Raw genomic sequence first — 19,648 nt, 5'->3', positions numbered from 1 at the left:
GGGAAGGCAGAGATTAGTGGGAGTGTCCCAGATCAAAGGCTCAAAGTTGACACGGGGGTTCGACCTGACCAGGGTTCTCGTGAGCGCAGTGTTAACTGAAGCATTGCCAATTTGGACTTTTAGGGACCTGCTGTCTCTCCCTTTTTTAAACCCACATCCTCTCCAGTTCACAGGAAAGTGACAAAGGATCCGTGACCCAGCAGGCCCAAGGGTTACAGAGAAAAGGATTATTATTTGCAGAACTCCTTTCCTCTTTCCGTAATCCGTACCATTGTATCTTATGCCTACAATGACTGAGTTTCAAATACTCACGGCATATAGAATATTTGCAAAGCCTTAATAATGTCAGAAGCATTATGTACCCCTGTGAGGTGGTTAATCATCCCTCTCAGTCAGCACAACACAATCGTTGCTTTAATTTGCAGCAGATGGCCTTCCATTGATTGTGATATACTAATAGACCGTGGACAATGGTTGGCTTTACCTCCTAATTCAAGAACTGTGCTGCATTTTTAAGGAAGCTCCAGAGTGTTTGAGTTGTTTCATCACATCACAGACCAGAATTTGCTCAACCGACACAGCCAGCGATGCTCAGCTCAGCAACAGCCGGAGGGGGGAGGAGGAGGAGAGCTGAGCTGTGTGATGCTAAGCTAACTGGTGGATAGGGGAATAGATAGCCCAGCTTTACTTATGTGGAGATCAGTTCCCACTGAATGACCATGTCCCTGTATGTCCTCACTTCGGCATTCACAGACGCCACACACACACACACACACACACACACACACACACACACACACACAGATGCCTCCATTAACATTTAGGCCCGCACGCACGCACACATAATCCACATTTTATGGCATCAGACCGCACCTTTTTTCTTTTATTATTAAATTCTTGCAAAAAAGTGACATTATGAGCCCTGTTTTTTAATATCCTGAGCAGCTGATGTAACTGCATGATATTGTAAGCCATAATCTGTCTGTATGAGACAGAGCAAGAGACACTTACATTGTTGGCTACATCATGCTAACCAAATGCTTCATGCTGCACAGTCCTCACACTCAAAGCTTAAACCTTTAATCTTAAAATAGATCCTTTTTGTTGTTGTTTTTTGCTGCATTTTAGCCGTTTACTAGATGGCCCTTGTGTCGCTTGATAATTGAATACGCTTCAGACGTTACCACAGAAAAACGAACATCACAGGTTTCAGCCAAAAGGGCCCAAGTGGGTCTGTTAGAAGCCCGGCCCTTCATAGTTTGCAAACGGTGCCCTAATTACAATACGGGTTCTTTAATCTCAATGCTTATTAATGAGGGTGATGGTGAGGGTGATGTGCTAATGCTGTGTAGTCTGTGGAACAGAATACTCTCTACATTCATTGAAGGTGTGTAAGTGGTTGCATGTGTGTTTACACATCACCTACGTAACGTGTGTCCGTTAGCTTCCGTTAACGTTAGCATTTGTGTTGCTTGTTCTCTTATACTTTGTATTTTAAAGCTGCACAAGAAACTTAAAGCCCTGCAATAATAGATTGGGGACAGCGGAAACAAGCTACAAATACACTGACTTATTATCACCTCTCAGTGGACATGGGGAAACCTTTTAGTATACATTTGCACATCAAGAAGATGCATGGCAACGTTAGCATTTATTCCGGCAACCTGGTAAATGGAAATCCACTATATTTTGGCTCTATTTTGTTCCTCACCAGCTCCTGATAGACGGCTTAATGCTCCGCTCTGTTCACCAGCAAGCCATTAACTTTGTCTGTCTGTCGTTTGTTGCAGAGCATGTAGTGTACAGTGGGCTTCTGGAGCTTTTCACTTTGGCCTGCGCACGAAAACGATTAGAACGGTGAGACTGAACCCAAACCGTGAAGTTGTGGGCCAGAAACCCAGAATAATTAGCTAAAAGACGCAATAAAGCTCTGTAGAGCTGAGGGCAACCCTTTTCACATTACACTGATCAAAAATGTTATAATAGCTGCTTTAAAACATAAGTTTTCAGTCCAATCAGCCATTAGTCTCTCTCTCTTTCTCCCCCTTCCCTCCATCCCCTACTTATGTTATTGTCTGACGTATGGCAGGCAATACCATAATCAGATTACCCAATACGTTCCTGCAAGGTCATATGAAACTGATCAGGGCAGAGCGGGAGTATATCACCCCACTCTCCCAGCTAGCTGTCATTCTACACAAATTGTCCTGCCATGCAACATTGTTCCAGCCAGTGAAGACAAGGGCCGGCTCTATTCAGATAATGAAGTGGATTCTGCCAAAACCTGCTTCTCTCAGGCTGCATACTACATGCAGTGAAACGGGGCACAAAGGTCCTCTTCATATAAAGTGTAACTTGTTTTCTTTAATGAATGACTCCTACACTACCAGCATGGCAAATGTTAGCTATGTTCCAGCTTGTGCTTTTCAGTCTGAGCAGCTTATTAAAGGCTTCTCCTCAATGTCCCACTCTTTTAAACCTGCACCCACCAGTGGACTGGAGTGACTCTTTACCCAAATGTCCTGTCTCCCAGTCAATGGCCCGCCGGGCCCAATGAAAGCACTCCTCACTCTTCCTCAGTGCTGTATATCCCATTAGCCTCCAGAACTGCATTTCAAATGATTAATGATGACTCTGTGAGCATTGTGTCATGCTACGTTGCTGATCTGGCCCTCAAAGCGCCACAGCACTCATCCCCGAGTTTCAACTTGTAGCCGCCCCTCACATGGACCTCGGCGCCGCCGGCCAAACCGGTCAGTCCATCAGCCGGCCTGACGGCCGCGCACGGCCAACAAGCCTGCGTAGAAAAATGGCTTTGACGGGCGGAAAAGAAACCGGGTGATTTATAAATCCTTCATTTTTCATGATTTATATAGAAGTCTATGATTCTTCTTCCGTGATGGAGGAGGGGGGTGGTGAGGATGGCCAGATGCACCTCAGTTTTGCCACATGGCCCAGTTATTTTACTTTGAATGATGAGGTTATAGATTTTTAGTGGATAAAATAGGGCAGACTGGGCAAAGCTGTTTGAATGTCTGTAACAACAATGAGACTTTAGCGTGAGAGGAGGTAGTCTAGTGTTGATTTATGAAAAGTTCTGAAATTATAGCTATGCGTATATGTATTTCTGCTTTGTCTGGCCTGCAGTCGTTCACTGTCAGTCAACACCTGCAGGTTTGCTCTAAAGAAACACCTGCATGCACTGTAGATGTCTGAAACTCTCTATTAAGTACGCCGGCATCGGACGGTATTGGATGGACTGCTGTTGTCCCGTGTCAGGATGTTCCAGTCAGCCTTGCAGTACTTGCTATCCGACCAAACTGTACTGCACCCTATGTCCCCCTCAGTTATGGACACTGTGATTTACTCTCAGCTTTTCGAGCAGCAGAGAGGGAGATTATATGGCAATGAGCGCTCAGTTTTTCCCCATGGCCAGCGAACATAAGCTCTGTGTGTGTGTGTGTGTGTGTGTGTGTGTGTGTGTGTGTGTGTGTGTGTGTGTGTGTGTGTGTGTGTGTGTGTGTGTGTGTGTGTGTGTGTGTGTGTGTGTGCATGCAAGAATGCAGCGCCTTCATTACCTATTGCATGTAAGAGTTGATTCTCCGTATCTGATTACTGTCAGTACATTGCAGTGTCGCGCGTTACATCGCTGTGTTTTCTTTCTCGCATTCAGCACTGACATTAGAGCTTCACTGCGGTGTTTGACTACATGCCTCTCCCTCTCCCTGTCCAGGTGGTGGCAGTGTGGGCCACCGTGCACTTTTAATTTATGTGTGACAATTTAAGCATTGTCACACATGTACAAGATCCTGGGTTGTTTAGCCGAGTCATGAATGAACACGGCAAACGTATATCGATAGGTGTTCCTTGTTTGCCTATTTCATATATTTAAGAGAGATCCTAGAGAGAGCTGTTTCTGATCACAAATGTCTTCCCTTGGCCCGGACTGGGCTTAACTCTGCATTTGGAAGTGTCCCAACCTACAGTCAGCAGTTCCCACTGCGGGACCATGCAGCGCAGCATTATCATAATGAAAAGTTATTAATCTAATCCTTCTTCCCCCTGCTGTCCAAGTCCTAGATAACTGGAGGGACTGCAGGCATTGCTGCCGTCTCATAATGACTGATTGTGGTAGAGCACTGAGGCTGAATTTCAATGCTTCCATTTTTTTAATGAAACCCCCCCCCCCCCCCCCCCCCCAGTTCGTTTTGTGTGTGTGTGTGTGTGTGTGTGTGTGTGTGTGTGGGCTGATAACTGAATTTAAAGCGCTTGGCTGAGACTCAAGACTCTGGGGAGCTATACAGCTATACAAGGGGACTTCCAAGAGTTTAGAAGTGGCTGCTGGGCAGCAATACGGCAATACTGTATGTCCTCTTCAGGGGTGCTCATTACAAAGAGACGTTACGGGATATGTCAGCAGCTTATCGAACAGGAAGAGATGATGTGATTCTTCTCAGTTTCCAGCTCATAATTCTCCCCAAAGAAGTCAAGGTGATGTCTTACAGCTGGAGGAAATTGAGGTCAACGAGCTTCAAGATGTGTACCCCCCCCCACCCCTCTCACTCCCACTCTGTCTCCACCTCCTTATTCTTTTGCCTCACTGTCCCGTATCTCTTCTCTTGCACTGTTCCGCCCTGTTTTCCTGCATGACAGATGCTGCGTTTCAGATCGCATTCTTTTTTTTCTTTTGTACTTTTAGTCCACGCTGTAGCTGCCCTTACAAAGTATGTACGGCTTGCGTACTGCAAAATGTGACAGGAAGCAGTGGGACGTTCTACATTTCACATACTTATATATGTTTTGGCACGCACTACATCTGTTTCTGGCATACTAAATGGCGCACATTGCCTCTTGCACGCATCAAGCCAAGATATAGGCTCTCATGCTCCCATACACGTGAGAAGAATTTGAAATTGCATTTCTGCTCATGCACATGTGTGAGGCGCTATCCTGGCTCCTGAAGTCAGTCGATACCATGTGACTTGTTCGGGGCACAGCGCATGAGGGAGGTTCTTGGTTGAGGATGCATTGTGTCACTGAGCAGTAAATATTAAGGGCCAGGTGCTCTGGAAGGCACCGAATGAATCCAACCTCCCCGGCATACTGCGGCATAAACAGAACTGGCGAAAGACATTTCATTTAAAAGTTTAAAATGTACTTTTACCTTTTTTTTTATGTTTTAGCTTAATGTTCTAAAATGTCACTCATCACCTTCTGTGTGACTGCCTGGTCAGGAGAGGGCAGTCTTTCCCAATCTGAAGTCCTGTATTTTCACTCCTTCAGCGCCTTTGGGCGACTAAACACACGCCTGACTGCAGCTGACCTTATTGTAGTACATTGGTAATGCTGAGCAACGGCTCTGTTGCAGTGCATCTCTTGAATGCAAATCAATAACGGGAATCTGCTTTTAATGCTAGTGCTCTGCAGCCGTTTTTTCCTTATTGGATCAGTGTGGCTTTCTGCTGGTGTCAACGATGAGAACAGGGCCGGCTAAGTGCAGATAAAAATAGCCGCGTGCCCTCGGGCCTGCAGCAAAACAGTGGTCTCTCTTGCTTGATGCTAAAAGATTCTGACGCCTGCTTCCCAACTGGTTCCGCTTTTACTCCCCCGTGCAGGTTGCACAGCCTCAGTCAGTGCCGCTTATTTAGCCTCGTCACGCAAGACCACACCTGTTATGCTGTTTTGTTTTTCCAAACGCTGTGTTTCCTTGCACAAAAACGGAGCGTTGATTACCCTGTGGTGTCGGTGTGTTTGTTTGTGTGTAGAGGATTCCCTCTTGCGTCATGATGACATTTGGATGCTGGATGGTGACGACCCTCAGGAGCCCCTTTCCCGCTTCCCACGCCCCGATCACCTCGACTTCCTCCGCATCACGCCGCCGGAGGATGACATCCTCGGTGACACGCCCTACTGTCCCAAGCTGGAGTGCACGGTGAGGGCCCTCGAGCAGCACACACACTTAAAATGAGCTGTAATGGGTATTTTCACACACAGAACAGTGTACCATAGCACTCTTTATTCCCCCCCCCCCCCCCCCCCCCCCCCTCTTGGGGCTCAAAGGGATTTCTCTCCACTCGGGCATTTAACCACCTGATCATGAATTCTTAGGAATGGATTAACAGGTCATGGATTCTAATCTGTAGAACGTGGTCTTAAGCCAGAAGTGAAGGAGATCACTCCACTCAAACCTTTTTCATTCAGAGCAAAGACAGGAACAGCTCTCCTTCCTTTTTGTTGCCTTTTCTAAAACATTTTTTAACCTTATTTTGAAAGGTTTAGGCTATTAGGAGTAATTAAGGAGTAGAAGTTGCAACACAGGATATTTTGCTTGCCTCAGAACATGTGACTGATGTAATCTTACTGTACAGTATGTGTCTTCAAAAAAATAATAATAATAGTAAAGCCTGCTGCAAACTTTGTTTGTTTTTGGTTTTGTAGGTTTTAATTATGCTAAAATGGAATGTAATTTAAGAACGGTCTAAGTGCCCATCTAAATCTACCATTGAGAGCATGATGTGAACTATTTCCAAGTCTTTCCAGAAGCCATTATGTTGTCTGGCAAAGATCATTCATTCCTCTGGCAGATGAGGCAATTACCTGGGTGTGGATTTAGGCGTGTAGTGTATCAACACAAGTCACGCATTGTTTTTTTTGTAAATTCCTTGTGAGCAAAATCAGTTGACATACCAGTGTAAAGGCCACGCTGTACAGAATTAGACACTGTATTGTTGTGAAAGTGACAGCCAACTCACATAATTCATGGTCACTCCATTGTCATTAGAAAGACACACACCTCAAATGTTCACGATGTATTCTCAGTTTGTTGTCGCAGCGGGACACAAAGGGTTGTGACGCACAATCCAACTATGTAGATTAGACTTGATCGTTTTTTTTTTAGGTCTGTAGTGTTGCCATGATCTGTAACTTGTAAATAAATGATTTCACTTCTATTCTGAGCTCACATGTGTCAGATCTGCGTTCACGCCACAGTCCTGTTCAGTTTTTTTTTTTTCTAGTACAACCTCTGTGGGAGATAAACTGAGTGTATGAAATACCGCTCCTATTACATAACTTAGATCCTCGGCCATAGAAGCCCCTTTCTATTTGTGCCGTTCTTCACATGAAGGGGGAAAAATAAACGCCATTCCTACAAAAATGCAATTACGAGTGCTGTATTTTATTTAGGTTTTTATTGGTAAGACGTTTCCAAACGTGAAATTAAAACGGTAATAAAGAAATACTTCTAGTAATCCATACTTACTTCTAGTGTCCATAATCCATGCAGTTCTGCTGCTGGGTCCATTTTTTTGTAGCATCATAACTAATTATTAGTCGTTGGTCCTTTTGACGGGGGAGACGTTTTGAAGATGTTTAATTGAGGGCAGTCATTTTACGTGAATATAAACATTAGAAAAGCAGCCTGTATAGTCCAGCTACATCCATGTTTAGGACATGCTCACTGAGGCAGGCTGAGGGAATGCATTCATGGAGGACCACCTTTTGGTTGCTGGGGCAACCACAGTCTGAAGACTGCTGTGTTTTCCTTTTATTGAGTATACAAATCATCAGAAGTTAGAGAAAGACAGACACTATAAAAGCTGTTTTTCTGTGCCTTTTTTTTTTTCTCATATAAGAGATTTAAGGTAAGTGAAAATCTAAATCTTTTTTATTTTTTTTGCTTAACTGTTCTGTCCGGTTGTCCATGAGCTACTAATCACATGTTAGCCTCTTAGCACGTTAGCTAGAGCTGGCTAAGGCAAGGCTGACTAATCACCCTGTCTTTTGCAATAGCTCACCGCTTAATGGTGCAATGCTGGGCTAATGGACCTCAGCAGCTCTCCACCTGACCACAGACTGACTCCCCCTCTGTGTTTACTCTGTTACTGCGGCAGCCATTATAAGGAAGTGAGCAGGGGTAATCAGACACCTGCAGTGCCGGTCTCTGCAGGTCCCCTCCCAGGAAGGGAGGAACCTGAAGGGAATGGGCGTCCCCTAGACTGGGTAGACCAGTGAGACACATTCTTTTCCCAACCTGTGGAGCTTTTTTTTTTTTTTTTCTCACACAACAGCACACAGGGCTTTCCTGTAAAGTGAGAATCAAGGTAAAGGAGACAGAGATCAACTACAAGTACAGCTTAGTCATGGACTTCAGTGTGTATACCGGAACATAGAGAAGGATAACCCACAACTTTATGGATACTAAGACTCAACTTGTCGGAACAGTCGGAATGCTTTTGTGAAAGGCAGATGAACTATGCTCTCCCAGGAAGATTACAGCAGGACATGCTTCCAGCCACTGAACAGCTTGACTCCACTTGCAGCGTCATGGGAACCTCATTGGCACAGAGGAGGGTGAACATTACTGCTGACAGCATGCAGTCAGTAGTAGACTCGCTGTGATATTATGAAAGTCTACTACGTGGAACCTGTTTGCTTTTCGCTAAACAGGAATACGGGATAGTGGTAAGAGGAGCTGGAGAGATTTGTCCATACAAAGGCCTTTTGTCCCAGCCAGCGGTAGAGGTGGAATAGGAGCCACTTGGATAACTGGAGGTGGGGGCCTTTTTTACACTTTGAACTGACACTTTGCAAGAGCTTCTTACCTGTTTTGGTTTTCCTCGCTTTGCTCTGTTTGTGTGGAGCTTTGAGCAAAAATGGACCGTTTGAGTAATAACTCAGATGGACCAGCGAAGCAGCCCGCCAGTTCTTACCTGAATGTCTTCAGCAGTATGCTCAGCCGAGCCAGACATGTCTCCTCAGAGTCGGCCGTGCTGACGTCGTTCAAGGAGCTGTCAGATGAGGAGAATCTTCTGCCTGAAGGCGGTCAAACTGCTAACGGCGAGAACAATCTCCAAGGGAGGGAAGATGTGCGTCAGGATAATTTGACTGCTCCCTGTGATACAGGGCAGAGCGCTGAATCATTGGAAAACGGCAAGAAGTCCGGCGACCAAGTTAAAACCGTGGTTGATCTAGACCTGGTCCAGGTCACTCGGGTGGAAACGTACATGGACAATGAGGAAAAGGACGAGGAGGCGGCTCGCAGCAGCACTAGCCTGTCGAAGCCCACCCTACCTGAGGAGGATAATAATACAGTGGAGCATGGTGATGGAGATGAGATGGAAGATGCCACTGAGACAGAGTACCAAATGCCTCTGTTCAGAACACACAGATTTACGGAGAGATCCCGCATAGAATCTATTCTATACTCAAACAGGTTCATCAGCAGATCTAACACTGGGACACTCCCGAACTCTTTAGTTTCCAAACAGGCAGGTGGCCGCAGTCCCAAGGAGAGCACCGCCACAGCGTCTTTGGATGTAGAAACATCCGGTGATGGAGAGAATAGTAAAGGAAATGTAGGAACAGATGAAGGCAAAGAGTTTGCTGGCATAGATTGTTCTCTGCCCGTTCCTTCCATCATCTCCGGACATCTGGATTTGAAGGCCTCAGGTCATAAGGCCACAGCCTCTCCTCTAAAGGAGGATTTAGATAATACACAGAGGGAGGAGACACATGAGCTAAGGGTTGGAGCTGAGGAGGGGCCTGAGGGACCTCCCTCCAGCCAGGCGTCCTCCTCTGTTCCCTCCAGCCAGGCGTCCTCCTCTGTTCCCTCCAGCCAGGCGTCCTTCTCTGTTCCCTCCAGCCAGGCGTCCTCCTCTGTTCCCTCCAGCCAGGCGTCCTCCTCTGTTCCCTCCAGCCAGGCGTCCTCCTCTGTTCCCTCCAGCCAGGTGTCCTCCTCTGTTCCCTCCAGCCAGGCGTCCTCCTCTGTTCCCTCCAGCCAGGCGTCCTCCTCTGTTCCCTCCAGCCAGGCGTCCTCCTCTGTTCCCTCCAGCCCAAAGACTCCTGAAGTTTCAGTCCAATCATTCTCCATTCCAGAGGAGCAGTCGGACTCTGCTGGTATCACAAATCACCCTACAGGGATTAAAAACCCCATGCCGCCATCAGCTGTTCCTGAAGAGTCTCCAGGTGACATCCAGCCAAGTAGCAGTCCTCCCTCACAGCGTACAACTGCTCCAAAGACACCAGAAACACCACCACCAGCTTCATCCATTGCACCCTCGTCCACCTCATCCCCATCCAGGGGCACGGCGCTCTCTACCCCCCCTTCCTTCCAGATGCCAGCACTCTTCAGTGGGTTGCGGGTGCTGAAGAAAGGAGCGTTGGGGGAAGACAGGGAGAGTGTGTCAGAGATCAAGCAGAGGGAGAAGGATGCCGACTTGGCCCTGCTCAGCCTGAAAAGGACGGTAAACAAAGCCAAGCTCATCCCCGAGAAGAAGACTGCCACCTCTCCGACCAAAAAACAGGCAGAGCCTAAACCTGTCGCGGAAATTAAAAGCATGGGCCATCTCAGTCAGCTGCTCAACCTAGACAACCACGATGAGACCAAAAAGTCCAACGTCAGGCATGATGGGGATCCTGAACACCGCAGGAAAGAGTCTGAGGCTGGAGAAGAGGTTCTTCCAGGACCAGAAACCTCCACGTCACCAAAGGAGAGAAAGAAAACTTCAGACCTGGCCTACGAAACCTTCAAGAGCTTCTTTGGCCCCAAAACTGTCAAAAAGGAAAAAACAGAAGACATGGATCTGGAGGCAGTGAAAAAGAAAATCAAGAGTGACAAGGAAAGTCTCAGGTCTATTTTTGAGAGAACCTCCAAATCCCCTGGAAAGGAACTTCCCAGTCCCATCGAAGCTAACGTATGAAATCACAATTATTTTTCATATTTTGTTTGTTATTGGAAATTTAAGTTGCACACTTGGTTTGTAAAAAAGATGATAAGAATATGATTATTATTGTTGCTGTATCATATCATCATCATCATCATATTGCATTGCCAGTGTTCACGCCGATGCATGTATTTTCTCCCCACAGACGGAGCTCACGTCTCCTACCGACAGTGAGGACCGGACCCCGAGACGTCTTCAGGCTGTGTGGCCCCCACCCAAACCCAAAGATGAGGAAGAGAAGGTGGGGCTGAAATACACCGAGGCAGGTAAGAACCTCAAGCTTCTATAGACACTGCTGTCTGTCTTTCCACCTACAGACCAGGAACGCTGACGGAGGATCACGCCGTTCAAACTTACACTGACAAACCTCACGATGACTGGCTTTGTGGATAAGGGCCGTTGCGGATAGAGTATGTATAGCATAGTATTTTTTTAATGGATCTCTTGTTAACAACGAAACAATAGGCGCACCTTTTGAACACTCCCACTTTACTCTAAAATCCTGAGACAAGTCGTGTAGAGCTAGCTCAGTATCAGCAGCAGGGTGTAACGCATCCTTTAAATCTAATTTAAGAACACAGTGAGGCTGTGTCTACTCCTTAAGTCTGCTGTTTGTGTGGCTGTTGTTTTGTTGCACCACGGCATCGCATGTGTGGGTGTTAGAGGTAAAAAAAACAACAACATATAATCCAGTATACTCTGGGCAGCATGCCATGTTTGGCCCCTCTTGTACTCCTAATGGTGTAATGACACACAGACGCACGGCTGTCGAGGGGTTGATTACATTACAGAGTAAAAAGCTTTTCTTTCATGTTAACCGGGTACAGTGAAAGTGTGTTGAACTTAGCGCAGAGCTGCAGCAGTGAAACAGCTGTTGCGTGTTCTGTGCAGCTTCATCCCAGAGAATAGATTAAGACTAGCAACCCCGGATTATTTTGTTGATTTGGTGCTCTACGATCGAGCTTTTTGCTCTTGTGTTAGAGAATAGTGCGTGGAAGTTCAGAAGCAGAGCAATAGTCCAGTGTGAGCCATATATACACCAACACATTCACATCATAGGCATTTCTTTAAGACACTCGTCTGGTGTTAACCTTAGATTACAGTGCTGACTAAATTGCGCAACTAATTGACTATTAAGTGGAGTCAGTATATTTACCTGATTTTCATGATCAGCCGGATTTTAATCATTGACTCAGAATAATAAGTAGTTGGTCTATGCTGGTGAATCAGTCCCAAACAGGATTTTATTCTTAACTATAAATCGGAAAATAAAGACTTAGAAGTGTAAAAATGAGCCTCACACTCATATTAATGAAGAAGGAGACACTGTTGTGTACATCATGCAACTCTGTAGTTAATGATACCAAGTCACACGAGATAGGATATGATATTGCACTTCATCACCAACTTCGCAGTAGAGAATATTGTAGGAAATCTTCTTCCGAGCAAGTCAATCACGGTTTCAGCACAAAGTGTCCTTTCATTTCGAGATGGGGGGGGGGGGGGGGGGGTGAATGGAGCAAAACCAGAAAGCCTTCCCAGTCCGAAGTATTGATTACCTATTACATTCCTCGTTGTCTCTTGAAAACATCACAATACGCTTAAAATGTTTGTTGAACTGACAAGTCTCTATTGTCTGGTGCCTATTGTGGTCTCAAGTTGTATGTGTCCTGTATTATCATGGACGTTAGGAGAATTACGTCGTGGGTGATCTTTTCACTTCCTTACCATCCTCTTATTTGAACCAACAGATCGGCATTTTTATGTGTGTTTTGTTTGGGCTTTCATTTGTGCCAGCAGTGTCGTTTAAAACTGGTTGGTTGGGTTGCAGAAATGGCACTTCAGATTGAAAGCGACCCACCCTTCTGTAGAATCTTACCAATAACCAGCGGTACATGTTGTCGTATGTATCGGCTTGATAATGATTTACCGTAATAGTCTTTTAGCCAGTAGCTCAAGAAAACATAAATCAAAACCCCGTTTCCTCAATCTATGAATAGTTAAGAAAACAACGAGCAGTGAGCTGTGATTTACACTCCAGGGTATATTTAATCAATTTAAACTGCCAGCAGAATGAGCTTGTGTCCTTGTTCTGCATCCTTTCAGAGCACCAGGCTGCCCTCCTGCAGCTGAAGAGAGAGTGCAAGGAAGAGCTGGAGAGGATGCATGTAAGTAATCAAGTCATTTAGCAGACATTTTATCAACACACTGACTGAAAACGGATTACACACTGGAGAAAACAAGCCGTCTCTGGGAGGGCAGTAGACGCTACCGAACACAAGATGGCACTAAGCAAGCATGAAATGTTCAAGTGCAGCAGCTGGACTGCTGCTGAGCATTTACTTGCAGCAGTAGAAGCTTTTAAAATGTCAGAGATTTTGAGGTTGCCCAGTATTGTGTTGAAGAATTTTCAATGTAAATTGTTAGTCAACCCGTCCATTAAATTATAGATTTTTCAAGTTTTAAAGCAATTTTGTTTCCACAATTTCTACCAGAGAAATAGGTTCAATTGGGAAAAAATATAATCAGACTCAAACTGTTAAATGTAGTGTGCCTCAGAGAAAAGTAAGATGACCATAGGACCAAATAAAGAGCCTGAAGGGAGTAAACTATTGAAAATATAAAACCTTTGAATTACTGAATGTCCCTTTTATATATGACTTTTAATGGGACCTTTAGCAGTTTTATACAAAAAAATGAAAATAAAGTTCATTATTTAAGTGACATAAATTGTATAAATAGAGTATCTTATAAAACATGTTGACTTAAGACTGCACCGTGTGTTATGTATCATTTTTACTTCCAAACGCACATCCAGAGATGTCATCACAGAGTTTTGGGATCTCCTTTGGCTCCAATATGACTGCTAATTCCAAATCCAAAGCAAATTTATCTGTCATTCATCAAAAGCAAAGGTTAGGAACAGTGTTTCACAGGTGTTTTCCTTTCATCCGTCAACTTAACCAAGAGTCAAACTTATTGGATACCCTTGAAAAAACCAAAAGAGCATAGCTGTGGTCGTATTACATCATTTGTACCACTGATGAATTGCTTTATGGGCTGTTTCTTTGAAAAGTCTGACCTCAGAATTGGTTCCTCAGCCTTGTCTGCTTAAAGCCTTTAATTTCACGCGGACCCTTTTTTTTTTTTAAAAGGACTGATGCTGACATTGAGAAACACGCACCGCAGTCGGGCCCGCGAGAGAGAGCGGGAACGTGCCTAATGCTATTTCTAAACTGACACAAGTTAATAAGGAACATGTGCGAGATATATTGCAAAACAATTTACTTTCTGTATCAAATCAATACTTCGCTTTGGTGGGCATGTTTTTCATTGTTTTAAATGTCTAATGAAAATAGTTATTAACCTCCGATGGGGGGGGGGGGGGACATATTAAGTTGAAAACAAAGCTGAAAAAAGTTATTTTTCAACCAAGAGTCACGTTCATGTAGGCCTTTGGATGAATAATTAAACACTCTACCAACATATGGTCTTATTACATTATTGGATGGAAAGTAATGGAAGATTCTGATACTCTGCATTGGTTTTGTCTCTGGCTTTCTGCTCTTCTTCCCAACAGTCCGACTTTGAGCTGCAAATCTTCCAACTGCGAGGTGAGCATGCAGTCTCAATATCGCACCTGGAAGTCAATGCTAAGATGCAAAGAGACAAAGGCTATAATGCAGGTCAGGAGCGGGGGGAGCTCCGCGACGCTGCTGTGTCCACAGACGACCTGATACCCAAGGCCTTCCGCACCGTGAGTATCCAGACGGACAGGGAGACCTTCATCAAGAGCCCTGAGGGGGACGGCGGAGGGCTTGCTCAAAGCCCCAACCAGAACGTGCCCAAAAAACTCAACTTGGACTCCATCGGACTAAATCTAAAGTCTGAAACAGCCCCAGGCCCTTCTGGACCACCCCCGCCACCTCCTCCCCCTCTTCCACCAGGCCTCTTAGGACCACCTCCTCCTCCCCCTCTGCCACCAGGCCTCATAGGACCACCTCCTCCTCCCCCTCTGCCACCAGGCCTCATAGGACCACCACCTCCTCCTCCTCTGCCACCAGGCCTCACAGGACCACCACCTCCTCCCCCTCTGCCACCAGGCCTCACAGGACCACCACCACCTCCTCCTCCTCCCCCTTTGCCAGGCACCACTGGAGCACCGCCACCACCCCCTCCACCACCACCACTCCCTGGAGGTGGTCCGCCACCCCCACCACCTCCCCCTCCCCCCCCTGGCCTACCTGGAGCTGGTCCACCTCCTCCTCCCCCTCCTCCAGGCGGAGGCCTGCCACCTCCTCCCCCTATGGGGGGCTTCGGTTTCTTCCAGAAGGTGGAAAAGGCCCCACGGAAAGTTGCCGTTGAGCCAGCCTGTCCCATGAAGCCGCTGTACTGGACCAGGATACAGATAGAGGACAACAAGTACGTGGACCATTGTTTAATTAAATCCCCTCATGTTGCTCTTAAAGGATAAGTGTGTTGGATTACAGCTTGGGTCATATTTTCAGCGTTTTGGCCAGTTTGTAATAACGTTATACTCGGAGAGTTAATGAGAAATCAAAGGCAAATGGTAGAATTATTCTCCAAACTGTCCGTTGTAAACGTCTCTCTCACTTTACAGACTGACTTCCTGGTTCACCTTTGACCTACCGTATTTACCATAATAGTGTGCACACATTTTTTTCTGTGAAATAAGGGATTATTGATCCACATTTCAGTGGTCCTCACTTTGATTTTTTACCAACAATAAATGATGGCCAGAACTACAAAAATAAGACTGAAATTGTAGTAATTATCCTCTTAAGCGGCAGTGATTACATCGTTAGGAGCTCACAGAAATCACAGAATGTCTTGCCACACTTCCCTGAACTCAATTCAAACCAAAGGCTACAGAGAGTCCAGGCCTAGCATAACCTCAGATCCTCTTTGTATTTATTATTTATTACTGTAACGTTTGATAGAATAACTGGATTTACTGCAGAATGTCATCAAAGTGAGGTTTAAAAATTGTTATCCCCGAGCTAATGAAGCTCCGGGCATCATCGGCCCTTGTCTAACGGGGTCTTAGCTTGGCCTCTTCAAAAAGATATTAAAAGATATGGTTGGTGCACACTCTCTCGTCTGCTGGCCCTATTGAGATACTCTGTAATTGTAAGTGGATTATCCAGCCCATTTACAGTGGCTGTGGTCGTTGCCTGAGTGCCAGGCTCCCAGCTTTATGGCCTTGTATTTCCATGGCTGGATTAGTGGGAGAAACTGAGTTTTGGTTCTCTCTCGCTCACTCTCTCTCGCTCACTCTCTCTCGCTCTCTCGCTCTCTCTCGCTCTCTGGTCCTGGCCAGCGTTGGAGGACGGACTTACTACACTGCAGCGGTTTCAAGTCGGCTATAAATTTAACTGTAAAGGGCCAAGTTAAGGGGCATTAAATGGGTCAGATGTTTAACTATAGCTGGATCAGCTGTGTGATCTCTGTTAATGGTGTGAGGTTCTGAGTTACGAGGGGGGGGGGAACAGTGTAAGGTTTGAAATGATGCCAGGTGTCTGAATGTGAGCCCAAACACAAAGTACGGTGAGCCGGACGCGGGACAAACTTTCTCGTGGAGCTGCAGTTAAAAAAAAAAAGAAAAGAAAAGGGAACATAGCTTTTTGGGGAATTCATGCTCAATTATTGTCATAATCTGGTCAATTAGAAAGTTGTCTTGCATGGAAATATTTCTCAGGGGTTTAAATGTAATTTTCTTTTCCAAGCTAGTTTCCTGCACAGTTGAGTAAAGAATCGGAGGCTCTTCGTCGGACTTGTTTTCCCAAGTCTCTCAGACAGATGAAAGCTCTTCACCAACTGCAATAGGAGGCCAACTGCACGCAGAAACAATTGGACTTACTCGACCCTAACTGAGTCGCTGGCAATGCAGTTGATTGTTCTGATATTTAGGCCGCGATGAGCACTGCCAGCGCTTGCGTTAGCGAGTGTCCAGACCTGCCAGTCTCATGAGCTCACAGATGAGATGTAACGTCGATAAACGACGACCTGCGACGTGTGATAACAAGATGATAGGAAACGAGTACAGGCATGTGCAGCTTATTATCGGTGTCGTCAGTCCTTTTATTTGTTACCGTTTCTTGATGTCCGTTCTATTATTTTACTGAAGGGAGGGGAAAGCACAGACAGATGTGATGATAACAGCAACAGAGTGCTTAAACCCTGAACATCCTCTTGACTTTAAACACTTCTTGTCCTTATCCTGCCTCTGTTTGTTTATTCCGTGTTACTCGGCAACTTCTGAAAGCACAACATGGCCTCCCGTTTTCTCGTCCGTTTGCTGGAAATGATCGTTTATTACAGAAACAAAGCTTGTCTTAAACTTTTGTTGTTTTTATCACCTCCCTCTTAAACAGTGCTTTTTAAAGTTGAGATTGTCTTGCTGCCAAGTTTTTGTCAGACAGCGAAATGGAAAATGAAAAGCAGTGGGGCAGCTTGAATAAACATCAAATCCGCTTCCACAAATAGAGCACGCAATTTGTTGAGCTCAACTGCCCCGTGAGCCGCCGTCGTCCTGAGTCCGAGTTTCACTTTAGATGCATAGACTTAAGTTGAAACGGCGTTAACGTAAATCACAAACTCAAACTTCACTTCGTTTTGCAGCAACAACACACTCTGGGGCTCTCTGGAGGAACCAAACATCGTCAACGCCAACGAGTTTGAGGATCTCTTCTCCAAGGCCACGCTGCAGACGAAGAAGAAGCCCCTCTCCGACACCTACGAGAAGAAAGCCAAGACTAAGAAGGTGAGTCAGTTGCTCCACACGCGCCTCAGTTTGGGTTACATCTTCTCACCGTCCTAGTTTTTCCTTGACGTTGATTGTGTGGAAAGCACAATGAATCGTTTTTTTTGTTTAGTTTTTTTCGCATGTGATGGATATCTTGTCTCCTCCTGAGGGCTGTGTTAGTGTCCTCAAAGTTCAGTCTTTCTATAGATTAAACGAGTCGACAAAAGTCAGCGAAGGTGTGCTTTTGTGCCAGATTGATCTACCGTCCCCCAGCCCACCAAAGACACACTTGTTGATGTCTTGTCAAATGCTGCGACTCTGCAACTCTGCTGCAGCCAGCGCCGTGTCAGCATCCTGGCTGACTCGTGGTCCTCACTGTGGCGTCCAAGGAGTTAAAAATCGGCCAAAGCCCCAGACTGTCCCCTCTAAATCCATACACATCCCCTATTCTGATCAATTTCCTAAGGCTCCACTCTGCTCCAGAGGGCCACAGTGTGTGTGTGTGTGTGTGTGTGTGTGTGTGTGTGTGTGTGTGTGTGTGTGTGTGTGTGTGTTCTTGATCTCCATCCTTAGATCTCTCCACTCAGTCTGGTCACTCTCTAAAGCGGCAAACTGTCCAACATTTGATCCAACTCAGATCCAGACACAAATCTTGCCAACTGTCTCCTGTCTGGGCTTACATCAGCCTTTTGACCCCCCACTAATGAAAAACGCTGTTGGGACAAATTCATATCAATCCAAAAAAGTCCAACATAACATTTGGTGTTATTTGAGAGAAGGACCCATATAATCTGCTTTAGATATTGTACACCGGCTGTGGCTGATATCTATGTTTAGACATTTCGTCCTCAGCACTGTGACGAGACAGAAGTCTTATAGTTAATATAAAGGTCTGTGTTGAGAGCCAGCGGGAGCATTCAGAGTCCAACGCTACGATTAAAGAGGGGGAAGTGAATAAGTGAAAGGCTCGGTTGTTTTCAGCCAGCTTGTGAGTCCAACTCGCTGGAAAAGGTCGTCATAAAAGTTGTTTACTTCATAATTTTTTTATCCTTGAAAGTTTATACTCATTTGAGAGAAAAATCCTCTGAATCATCAGCTGATAATGGCTTCCAAGAAGTTCAGCTGGTTAACGGCTGGGAAAGGGAGAGGAGCTGGGATGAGAACAGTGTTAGGGGCTATAGGTGCTACTGAGATGAAGATGAATGGATCGTAAAGCTGGCCTGAATGAGGGCTAAAATGACACAAATTAGATCTTTTCTTTTCTTTTAACAATTTCAGCAATTTTCCGAGCCAAAGTTATTCAATTCCCTATCGTAGGATACTAAGAAAAATAGAGAATGTTCACTCTTTTTTTTCTACATTTTCCTTAAACAAAGTACTTTGACTGTCGATTGATTTATCTTTTCAGTCATTGGTTTCAGCTCTCGTTAATATCTAGTGTCAGCTGTTACTGGAGATACGGACCGAGTGTTCTCATTGTGAGTCTCATAAGTTTGAGGGATACCTGCGAAGGCCGGAGCTGTCAGACTCTCTGTCCCCCTGCAGGACTACTGACCCCAGACTACCTGCCTCCTCAGCACAGGATTCACTGATAATGTTGCCACTGAATCTGTGCATGAATCTGAGAAAGTGTGTTTCAATTACCTTGTTTGTTTGTTTCTACGTGCGTTTGTGTATGCGCCGGCATTTGTGTACGTTTCGGTGTGCTGAAACGCACACGCGCATGTGTGTGTGTGTGTGTGTGTGTGTGTGTGTGTGTGTGTGTGTGTGTGTGTGTGTGTGTGTGTGTGTGTGTGTGTGTGTGTGTGTGTGTGTGTGTGATGACGGCACGTCCTCACGAGTCATTATGCACTTGCCCAGAAAGTGTTGCCAGATCATGCTAACACCACAGCCCGGGGCTGTGTGCGGCGAGAGGAGATGAGTGGGCGGGAATGGAATGTGTGTGTACATTATGCATATGAGCCACTTCCCCGCTTTCCAACAACTCCACACGCCAGAAGTTGAAACTCGGGGGATGCGGCCGATGCCTACGTGAGTAAGTTAATCTTTATCATGTGTGCCATAGAAGAAGGAAAAAAAAAAAAAAATCAAAGCTCTTGTTTACTCTGGAGCCCTTCTCTCTCTGCTGATTAGCATATCAAAGCGGAGGAGATGACAT

At 45.6% G+C, this 19,648-nt stretch overlaps 1 protein-coding gene across 1 annotated transcript in view; it reads left to right on the top strand.

The window, feature by feature from the left end:
• Nucleotides 1–8,056: 8,056 nt before the first annotated feature.
• The window catches only part of LOC137880356 (formin-like), a 36,311-nt gene continuing 24,719 nt past the window's right edge, over nt 8,057–19,648 (top strand). Inside the window, exons 1-5 of the mRNA XM_068721685.1 lie at nt 8,057–10,694; nt 10,870–10,990; nt 12,831–12,892; nt 14,305–15,146; nt 17,367–17,508. Of these exons, the coding sequence (XP_068577786.1) occupies nt 8,655–10,694; nt 10,870–10,990; nt 12,831–12,892; nt 14,305–15,146; nt 17,367–17,508 (3,207 nt within the window). The 5' untranslated portion in view covers nt 8,057–8,654. The remainder of the gene's footprint in view (nt 10,695–10,869; nt 10,991–12,830; nt 12,893–14,304; nt 15,147–17,366; nt 17,509–19,648) is intronic.

The sequence above is a fragment of the Cebidichthys violaceus genome, unplaced genomic scaffold (genome assembly GCF_023349555.1).
Source record: "Cebidichthys violaceus isolate CVI_PGR_0920_01 unplaced genomic scaffold, fCebVio1.0.p SCAF_28, whole genome shotgun sequence".
NCBI classification, from domain to species: Eukaryota; Metazoa; Chordata; class Actinopteri; order Perciformes; family Stichaeidae; genus Cebidichthys; species Cebidichthys violaceus.
The sequence above is the reverse complement of the archived record's forward strand: the minus strand, read 5'-3'. Positions and strand labels throughout refer to the sequence as shown.